The sequence below is a fragment of the Plectropomus leopardus genome, chromosome 5, assembly GCF_026936395.1.
Source record: "Plectropomus leopardus strain MGB_pleo_1.0 chromosome 5, ASM2693639v1, whole genome shotgun sequence".
In the NCBI taxonomy this organism is placed as follows: domain Eukaryota; kingdom Metazoa; phylum Chordata; class Actinopteri; order Perciformes; family Serranidae; genus Plectropomus; species Plectropomus leopardus.
The window spans coordinates 5854764-5865947 of NC_142180.1; the positions used below are offsets into that span (position 1 = coordinate 5854764).

Here is an 11184-nt window from a genome sequence, read left to right on the forward strand (position 1 = left end):
TGTTGTAAAAATGGCTCAAAAGACCATAATATTGCATAACAAAAAAACGACCGAAAATGCCATACTATAGTATGGTGAAAAATGTCAAAATATGATATGTTCCAAAAACGGCTGAAAACAGCTGAAAACTGCCTAAAATAGTATGCAGAGACAGGTCATAGCATAGAGTGTTGCAAAAACGGCCAAAAACACCATAATATAGCATGTCTAAAAAACGACAGAAAATGCCATACTATAGTATGCCGAAAAATGTTAAAATATGACGTGTCTCAAAAACAGCTGAAACTGCTTAAAATAGCGTGCAGAGACACACCATAGGACAGAATGTTGCAAAAATGGACAAAAAAACACCATAATATAGCATGTTGAAGAAATGTTAAAAAATGCCATACTTTAGTATGGCCAAAAATGTCAAAATATGATGTGTCTCAAAAACAGCTGAAAACCGCCTAAAATAGCATGCCGAGACAGGTCATAATATAGAATATTGTAAAACTGGGCAAAAACACCATTATATAGCATGTCGAAAAGAAAGACTGAAAATGCCATACTATAGTATGACAAAAAATGTCAATATATGACGTCCAAAAAACAGCTGAAACTGCTTAAAGTAGCGTGCAGAGACTCACCATAGCACAGAATGTTGCATAAACGGCTCAGAACACCATAATATAGCATATCAAAAAAACACACCAAAAATGCCATACTATAGTATGGAAAAAAAATGGCAAAGAACGACATATCCTAAAAACAGATGAAAACAGCTGAAAACCAGCTAAAATAGCGTGCGGACACACACCATATTATAGAATGTTGCAAAAACACCATAATATAGCATGTTAAAAAACAACCGAAAATGCTTACTTTAGCATGGCCATAAATGTCAAAATATGACACGTCCCAAAAAATGCTGAAAACAGCTGAAAACCGCCTAAAATAGTGTGCAGAGTCATGTTATAGCATAGAATGTAGCAAAAACGGCCAAAAACACCTCAATATAGCATGTCAAAAAAACAATCGAAAATGTCATACTATGGTATGACGAAAAATGTCAAAATATGACATGTCCCAAAAACAGCTGAAACCACATAAAATAGCATGCCAGGACACGCCATAGCATAGAATGTTGAAAACTGTCCAAAAACAACATAATATAGCATGTCTAAAAAACAACCGAGAACGCCATACATTCGCATGCCGAATAATGTCCAAATATGACATGTCCAAAAAACAGCTGAAAACCGCATAAAATAGCATGTCGAGGCACGTCATAGTATAGGATGTCGAAAAAACATCCAGAAATGCCAGAAATGTCGTCTAAAATGGCATGAAAAGGCTTAAAAATGTCATAGTGTAGTATGTCGTCCAAAAAAGTCATAGTACAAAATAGCAATAAAATAGCAATAAAAATCATAGAATGTAGTCGAAACTGCATAAAGAATTCATAGTATAGAATGTAATCCAAAATAGTACCAAAACACCATAGGGTATGTCGTCTAAAATAGCTCAAATTCATTTGAAAAAGGATTTAAAAAAATCATAGTGTAGTATATTTCTAGAATAGCAAAAAAAAATAATGTAGGAAGTCATTCAAAATAGTATAAAAAAGTTGTAGTTCAGTATGACCTCCAAAACAGCAAAGTCATAGTATATTAAGTCATGTAAAATAGGATGAAGAAGTCATGGTATAGTAGTAAATGTTAACCTGGAATATCTTGTTCTTCAGTATCTGCTGAGGAGGGCGAGGGTGATGAAGAAGCAGAGACGGCTTTCCTCCAGTTCTATGTCAACGTTCCTGCAGGGCCTACACTCAGCCAGGTTTTGCAAGATCCTGAAAAAAGAAGAAAGCTTGGTGAGTGCATGGAACATGTTTATATTTCGTCTAGATATACAGTTCAGCAGCGTCAAGTCAGTGTGTGAGAGGGACAGAGACGCAGAGACAGCTGTGGTTGTGGGACACAGGGTTAGCGAGATGCATCGGCTACGACAAAGTTTGCAGTAGCGGAGGCCCTCTGTCATCATAAAGAAAAGAGGTAGTTGCAGTGAGTAGCAATGACATTTCTATAAAGGTCAACCGCAGTAATGTTTAAAGTACTTTCAGTAATTTCAAACAGTTTTTTGAGATTCGGTTCATTTCATCTGCCACATGTGCCACTCTGAGTTAAAGTCATATTCACACACATCATGTCTGTACACATTTCTTCAGGGAAAGCTCACCTGCGGCGTGCAGTTATCAGACACGAGGAGGCCATGCGGGTCCACAGTCTGTGTAAGATACTGAGGAAGATGGACATCCTGCAGGACGTGCTGTCTCTCACACACAAACGCTCTCTGGACAAGTACTCTGAGCTGGACAGAGAGGACGACTTTGATGAAACCGCAGAAGCTCCAGAGATACAGTGTAAGTGTTTTATGTCATATCAATAAAAATAATTGTATGGTTTAATAACAGTGAGTGACTGTTGTTTGTTCTGTTGACAGCTCAAACTCATCAGAAACCAGAAATCATTCCAACCAACTTCGCTACAGTCCAAGTCACTGATATCTTCCAAAGACTAGTAAGACATATTTAATATACCCACAGTCTGTTATTTAGTGAAATACAGATTTGCGTGGGACTGGTATTACCTGAGGACCATGGTCATGTGTTACAGTTGCGTGGTTGTCTGCGATCTTAATACTGTGTAAATCTGCCATGTCTTTAATTTTTCAGGTAAAAATGAAACCACATCTTTTGCCAAACAGACACGGTGTGATAATATAAATCCATGCCAATCAGCATCTCCATCATTTGGGGTCACATGTAGGTTTTGTGTTTTTCTGTGCATATTTTTCTGCCTCTTCACTAGTTGACATTTACAGAGGCTACCTTGGTAGTCATTAAGTTTTGACAGCATTTTGGGTTCGGGGGCTCATATGGATGCAGCAGGGACACCTGTTCCCAGAAAATGCAAGCTCAAATTAATCAAAACAGCGAAATCTTGAATGATCATTAGACGGATATCATGTTGCAATGTGTGGCAGAATCAGTTTGTTTAACACACATTAAAAAAGATTTTGCTCTTCTGGTGTATTTGAGCTTTCTCTCTCTGTGAATGGGACTGTGGGTCTCTCATAGTGGGTCTCTATGTTGTGCGGTGAGATGAGCCCCCCTAAATTTGCATCCAGAGTGCTGTAAAAACATTAATTTATAATTTTCACTGCAGCCTTTATATTTATTGACTGGATTAAAGGCAGAAAATGGACGAAAAAAAAAACCAACAACCCCAAATCACCAGCAAATCACAAAGATGCCAATCGGCACAGGACTAAGTCACCCATGACTTGTGTTTGCCGAAATATTGTTGGTGATTTTCCCTGGAATTTTTACTTTACAAGTTACGGCCATGATTGATTCACACAGGATTAAATCACAGACGTTGTCCAAATTTTTACAGATGACCGGAGGTACCCACGTAAGATAAGTCCCGTGCAATTAGGGCTTAATCTAATGAAAAAACTGCATCACCTCCTGGTACCTGAGTTGAAGATGACTCTTTCCCTGTGCTGCAGGGGCCTCTGTCTGTGTTTTGTGCTCGGGCTCGCTGGGGTCCAGTTCGTCTGATCTGCCTGCAGAGGGGAGAGGGGGGACTGGGCCTCACGCTCAGAGGAGACTCCCCCGTCCTGGTGGCAGGAGTGGTGCCTGGAGGCTGTGCAGCGGTAAGACAAACTCCACTGCCCTTTGTGAGCTTCAGTTACAGCACAGCTGCTCATGTCCTCCACATCCTGTACAGCAGGCATGTCAAACTGGTCCACAGGGGGGCCGGTGTGGCTGCAGGTTTTTGTGCCAACCAACCAAGAGCACACAGTTTGACCAATCAACTGTCTGAAGACGGAGATCAGTTGATTAAATGAGTCAAGTCTGGTGTGCTGCTACTTGGTTGGAAACAAAACCTGCAGCCACACCGGCCCCCCTGTGGACCAGTTTGACATGCCTGCTGTACAGCTTGTTTTAGTTGTCTCTCTATTATTTTCTCTTTGTATTGCTTAAGAAGTGTCTCAGCTTTATTTGTTGCAGAAGAACTTTTTCTGTAAACAACAGTGGAAAGTATTTTGTGCCAGCAGGAAACTCAGTAATCTTTGGTTCATGCAGACATAAAATCCATCTGAAAATCTGTTTAAGGAGAATTAAATTAAATCTGCTTCTGGGTATTTTTCTGTAAAATCTGGATGCAATGAGCCTAAATGTTGAATCGACTTTATAACCATCATCACCATCATAACAATTTCATTCACTAATTTATATTAAAGCTAAAATAATTCACTTTTGACCACGAGAGGGCATACAGGAGACCGAAAAACGAATGTATAAAGAAACTCGTGAGCTTTTTAAAAGTGCACCCTGAGTGAAGGGAGGAACATTCTAGCTGGAGTTTCAGACAACAAAGCAGCAGTTTGACATGTCGTTGTTGACCTGCATGTGTTGATGACTGTTGGTTGCAGAGTTTGCATTTGAAAATGTACAGTTCCAAACACCTGTAGAACATAAAAAACACCTTACTATGTTATCATAAAAAAATGACACTCGTTTTCACTCATTTTCTATAGGGCTGTGTGATATTACAAAACAATGATATTACATTATACTATATTGTTTATTTAGTTTATGTCAACTGATAATGCTTTGCGTCCATCTGCGTGGCCGAGGGGGCGTCTACAAAATTCATGGCAACAAAACAAATACTATGAATATATGAACTGAAGAGCGGTTAGTTTGTTTCCTGCTCACAGAGAATAAATCATCATGTTTAACCATGCTGTGGTAACACTAACTTAATGAATGGTAGTGTGAGCAGGTGAGGCTTTGGGTTTTGATGGCGATTACCTGGAAATACAGTTTAAATTTCTGCTAACACGAATACCCAAATGTTGAGTGGAAGCTTCAAGTACTTCAAGTGAAAACATCAACACTTCTGGCCTGAGATGAGCCTGGTCCTTCAAAATAAAAGCACCATGGGTTATGTTTTGATTTATGTAATTATAACAATACTTTTTTTAACTTTACCATAACTGTGCTAAATTTAACTACTACTAACATTGTAACATTATTTTAATAAACTATTATACCAGTAGTTGATGTAACTTTATTTTATGGCAGTAGCTACTTACTTACTACTAACTTCATTTAATAATTTTGTATTTTAGTGGATTACAGTATCTTAGAGGAGATTTCAAAATAAATAATACTGTATATTGCCATATGGCCTAAAAATATCCTGTTAAATTAAAGCCGTATCACCCAGCCCTACTTTCCTGTTGTGTGTGTGCTGCGCAGGAGGCGGGACTAAGAGAAGGAGACTACATAGTAGCAGTGGACGGACAGGACTGTAAATGGGCCAAACATAGCGAGGTGGTCCACATGTTAAAGAGCTGCAGTGACAGAGGAGTGGAGCTCAGTGTGGTCACGTTACACTCGCATGATACACAGGTAAGTGTGTGTGTGTGTGTGTGATGTAAGTGGTGCTGTTTATCAATGTGTGTGCAATGACCAAGACACATTACCTGTGTGTTAGCAGGTGGAAAGGAGGGCCATCATGTTGTCCCATGGCAGCGATAAGGAAAACACTAGGCAGCGTCTGCTGGGTGGAGCTAAGGGCCAGAGCTCCGCCTCCTTGTTGAACTGGAACAGGAAGAAGAAGAGGGAAGGAGGCGGGGTCACTAAGAGACTGGGAAGCACTTTCAGTTTGTCGTTCGGAAGCATAAGAGACACTGAGGCCATGTACTGAGACACGACTGCAGAGGAACCACTCAGGGAACCACGGCAGTGGAGCACAAGCGAGCATGAGGAGCACACTCAGAATGCTGCACCAGCAAACACCAGCACGAGCTGCTGCTGCACAGAGCTCGGACAAAAAGAAAAACACAAGAAAAAACTGTTCCTGGCTTCTATCTTGCTACAGCACAGTCCATCTGGCAACTGTGTTTGCTAATCATATGTGGAGCACACACAGCAGTTTTTACTTTCCACGTCCTTGAGACAATGAAAGGAAAAGTTTAGATGCAGGATGCTATCAAATCATTTTGAGACTTGCTCCTGCTTTGTTCTGTGCTAAAAAAATACAGTGACGACAAAATGTGTGATGCACATGTGATTTTATCTATCACCAGCTGGACTTCACTGTGAGACAGAAAGACACAGACAGAATTATTTTGATTACTAAACTTCATTCCAATGTTTTTAACAGACTGTCTGTGAAAAACCATTCCAAACAACTGGTCAATCAGTAAAGCTTCACTTGTTAAATTTATAAATACAATCTAAAAAAAGAATATTTGCTGAAACTGTTACTATATACACAGCACTAAATGAGACAAAAAAAGCCCCAACATTTTTCTGCCTTGTAGCACTTCTAATGGTCTCACTGCAGGGAACAAAAACGACCAATCAGAGCTGAAGAGTCTCTAAAGGGCCATTTACACAGCAATGTTGCTGCAAGATTTAAGATTTGTTGCAGTTTGGCTTTTTGTTCACGACAACAGGTTTTTGGGGGCCTGAAAACACCACCCTTTCTGTCGCCGTTTAAACTGGCGATGTGTGGATCCTGTGAGAATGATGATGTCACGGCCGCACTTTGTGCATGGTCTTCTTCTATGGTGTGTCATTACAAAGTTACACTGCCGACTACTGGCCTGATATGCATACTGCAGCATTTTCGGTTGTTTTTGCAGATGTGTGTACACAAGAATTGTTCTTAGTTAGTAGTTTGTTAACATATGACATATTTTTAATGTAAAGGAAATTGTTTTCACTAGGGTAGTTCTTGTCTAAACGTGGCCTAAAGCAGGTGTCAATCAAAATGTTATCAGAAACATATTGTAGTGAACTGTTTCGCTGTAAAGCGAGAAAGTTTGTGACCTGGCCGCCATGTTGGAAACAGTCGACTGCAGTATAGGCAATGCAGTAACAGATTTTGATTCATTTTTGATCAGCGCAGCCTAGTTTGACAGTCTGACTGCAGTTGACCACATGATTGACTGCTGCGTTAGAGTCTCGTGGGCTCTGACTGGTTGGTGCTGATTGCCTGCGGTCTGATTCTAACGAATGCCATTAGAGGCAGCAGCAGGAGGAGGAAATGGATATTATTTTTTCACAGACTCTCATGCGCCTCTTTCAAATATGAGGCTGGATAAACGACAAGACGCGCCTCTTTCAAATATGTTTCAAACAGTTTCAGCAAATATAAAACAAAGTTATCAGCTGTAGCTTGAAAAAACAAACGCAGCTTTTAAGTCTTAGTGATACTCACGGTTTGTGAATGTTGAGGTCTGATGGGGCTGACTCAGATTCAGACAAGCAGTCTGAACAGCGTCTGAGGAGATAAGTCATCTGGAATTAGCTTTGTCAAAATAAGTTTAACTTGAGTGGTCACATGACTCAAACAAGCATCTATTCTCTGTAACAGCACACCCCAAAAACATTAAATATACTGCTGTTTTATTTCCCAATGTTGATTATATAGAAAAGCTGACATTTGTGTCAGTTCGGCTCCCTGTATCAGCACGTCTCGGCTAACGATCCTGGACCGCCTCTGTCTGTATGTGTCCAGTGTGTTCTTTAGATGACTCAGCGCTATGCGACACAGCTGTAGTGAAAATTAAAGAAACTTCAGTTACTGCTTAACTTCACATAAAGCACATTTTTTGTAACATTATTAGAGAATTGAGAGGGCAAATCAGCACCATACTTCCTGTGTCTTACATTATCCTTAAGTGGTCTGTGAGCTTCCAGAACACTAACGGTCAGCTGTTCAACCACTGAAGTGCTCCAGATTTGGATCAGTTCATCCACTGATACTTTACTAATAGCTATGATGTTGATATTCTTGGAGAAATATTTTTGTGTTTAGTTTTGTCATTTTTAGATGATTAAAAGCACTTCAGAGGTTTTGATCCAATGTTTTGTAGTTTTGGTATTTTTATTGCACTGTGAATATTGAAGAGGATAAATCTCTTTTTAATAATGTAGTTCTCACTTGATGTTTTAATAATTAACATGGAAACACACACAGACACGTGTGTGTTTGAAATGTTGTGTCAGACAGTGTTAGGAACAGTAGAGAAGGATGTTAGTGGGAAAAAATGTTTCTTTTAATTAACATTGTTTGAACTTTTTGTAAGATTTTGATATAATTAGAAATTTAAGAATTGTAGCATATTTCTGTTTGATCCTGCTCAAAGGTGAGGCTTTGTTTTGTTTTGCCATGGCCTGTGTGTCTTTGTTTTCTCTGTGTAAAATGTGCCATGGTGGTCCGTAGTGATGAGTACAGAAAGCCAGAGAGGACAAACAACGATTTCTCCTCTTCTTCAAACATGATCACAACATAACTGCCCTGTAATGTGTTTCTTGTTTTATATCATTTAGCGATTACAAAAAATAACAATTGAAGCCAACACTGCAAAAAGTCTTTTTTTTCATAATCATGAAATTAATTTCAGATTTCAAGAAAACAAGTTAGTCATGCTGTGATCACAAAGTAACGTCCTGTTGTTGAAGAAAAACTTCAATCTTTCCTCTTCAGCTTTCTGCACTCTGTTTGTGTGAATGAGTAAATATTTGTCAAAACTGTTTTGAAAAAGATTTTTTTTTTTCTTTTTGTTTGTCTTTGACTCAGTATCTGACCATCCCTTATTGACTGCATTTGGGGATTTGCACAGTATTTTTTCATGTATAAATACAATTGAAAAAAATAATGAAATAATAATACACTATCAGCTGCATCTGTTTGAATGTCCCTGTTCACTCTGCTCTCTCACCAAGAATTACGTCAGAATTGTAGCGCAGTTATAGTATGAACAGTGAATGCAACAGCAGACTAGCAAACATGTCTGTTATGCAGGTAAATAGGAAATTTACAGGGAATAGAAATAGGATTTGTCTGATTTTGTGGAGAATCTAACTGAGATAAGGCATGAACAATAACTGGGCCATCTTCTCACTGATGCTCTTATTTGCTTATGTAGGCCATACAAAGGCATCAGTGTTAGACTGAGACTGTTTATTTACAAAGTTAAAAAAGCTGTAGCTGCTTTAATTAGATTATTACAGATTACTGTGTTTGCACATGACAAACATTTTTATCTTTAGGTTTTCATCAGAGCGGTCCTGTTCTGATATACTGTGAGAATTAAAATGACTCATTGCTTTTAGAGTCAGCACCACATGAGACGGGAGTTCCCACATTAATGTGGTGTCTAACAGGGAGCTGTTTGGTAAACGCAGTTTGGCGGCAGTGATTTCACAAAAGGACCAAAGACAACAGAGAAGAGTTCTCAACAGAACTACCAGATATTTGAGATTAAAAATTGAATCCAAATGTCTGGACTTCACTGCACTTGCATTCTTGCATACTATGAGTGCATATTCCAAAAAGGTCTGAGTACTATGGGCTGTCCAAATCCACAATTCATCCAGTCCACAAGGGGCCTCGAGCTGATTTTCTGCAGACTTCCAGAGAGTCTGCTCAGGCTGCAGACTTCACTGATTTAATTACCCATAATTCATTACAATCATGAATTGTAAGTTCATTATTGTGACAACTGAAAAAAAAGACATTACTGTGACAGTTTTTTCAATTACTAAAAAATAAAACTCACTTATGACTTAAAACGATCACTTTATTAAAAACTAGGGATGATAACTAATCGGAAATTGATTGAGGAAAAATAGCATTTAATATTATTTGAAATAGGCATTTTGCTATTTTTGTTGTTTTCAAATAGCAATTAATCAGTCTTTAATTTGACCAATAATCGATTGAAGTGATTACAATCTGCAACCTCAATGAAAACATTACTTGAACTTTGTGTGATTACGATGAACTCGTAACAGTACGCAGGACTGAAGTCTGCGCGGCGTCTTTAGAGTGGGAGAGGGCGGAAATGGGCGGAAGTGAATTGTCAGAGCGGTATAATTTAAGATCACAGCGGGGCAATAAAGCATGAACTAAACTACCTAAACCAGAAAAAAAACTACAGTTTATAGATTCGTCTAAGTAACTCAAATGCACTTCCTAAAAATCTGAGTACTTCTTAAGTAGTTGCATTCTTACATTGTGAAGGGTTTTGGTCCTAAAGAAATGCTGCTGGTTTCCTTGGACATCCTCTTGAGGAGATACAGACCCTCCTCCTGTCTCATCCACACTCTGCTGGACTGCCACCGCACCGATGATGGATTTCTCAGAGACAAAGTCCTCCTCCTCGTCCTTCTGGTGCTGAAACAAATTCCATGTAACCTACAGTAGGGAGTAAAAGGTCTCTGTTGGCCTATGATATACAACTGAAGTAAAATTTTATCCAGTGTACGAGGGCGGCGTAACCCGGGTTTGTTGTCATTTAAATCTGGAATGTGTACATACCTCCAGGGTGACGTCCTCATGTAGCACATACTCAATCAGCTGCAGAGGGCTGATTCTTCAGCAGCTGTGTTCTGTTCAGCCAAGTGACTCAGGAGTCAGTTTGCTGAACAAACCACTTCTCACTCGCATGTGTAGAGTTTGCAGACTTTGACTCTCTCCAGTGGCGACATCAGTACCACACAGTGGGTTACAGTTGCTACAAAGAAGTTCAATAAGGCTAGAAACATGAGCAGTCAGATGATTAAAAAAGTTCATCTCATCCATAAAATTAGTGAGTACAATAGTTATTACAGGTAAGAATGATGGCTAGTACTTTGAAAATATATCCAAAGCTGTAATAAACTGGAATAATCCTGTAAGGGGATAGCTGTTTGACTCTAAGGAGTCATCTGGCCAATCACAAATCTCTATCAGCCTCGCTCTGCTAACCCAAATCTGCTGTAGATTACAGCATAAACTCACAGGACACAGAGCAATACCAATCATGCACCGGAGATGTTTTACTTTAACAGTAAACGTTACTAACTTTGGCAAAATTTACCTCCAAATGATTGTTAATTGAACGTTCATGTAAATCTTAAATACAAACATAACACCTTGACAATAATGCACTTCATAACAAACCAAAGTTTAGTATTTAACATGTGTTAGTTTAAGAATCATTTAAAACCTGAGCAAATGGGTTTCTTTTGGAAACATGGGGAGAAGGGGGAAGAAAATGACCCTTAAAAGTTCTGATATTTTAGATGATTTTCTGTAACACAACTTTAAATATAAAAATCACGATAAC

At 38.9% G+C, this 11184-nt stretch overlaps 1 protein-coding gene across 2 annotated transcripts in view; it reads left to right on the top strand.

Annotated features, from left to right (window-relative positions):
* rhpn1 (rhophilin, Rho GTPase binding protein 1) overlaps positions 1 to 8763 on the top strand; it is a 31218-nt gene extending 22455 nt beyond the window's left edge. Inside the window, exons 10-15 of one of the 2 annotated variants that reach the window (XM_088077423.1) lie at positions 1727 to 1852; positions 2207 to 2401; positions 2482 to 2558; positions 3553 to 3699; positions 5315 to 5467; positions 5553 to 8763. In XM_088077423.1, coding sequence (XP_087933549.1) covers positions 1727 to 1852; positions 2207 to 2401; positions 2482 to 2558; positions 3553 to 3699; positions 5315 to 5467; positions 5553 to 5765 — 911 coding nt within the window. In that variant the 3' untranslated portion in view covers positions 5766 to 8763. The remainder of the gene's footprint in view (positions 1 to 1726; positions 1853 to 2206; positions 2402 to 2481; positions 2559 to 3552; positions 3700 to 5314; positions 5468 to 5552) is intronic. The other variant, XM_088077424.1, reaches the window with a different exon arrangement.
* Positions 8764 to 11184: the final 2421 nt, after the last annotated feature.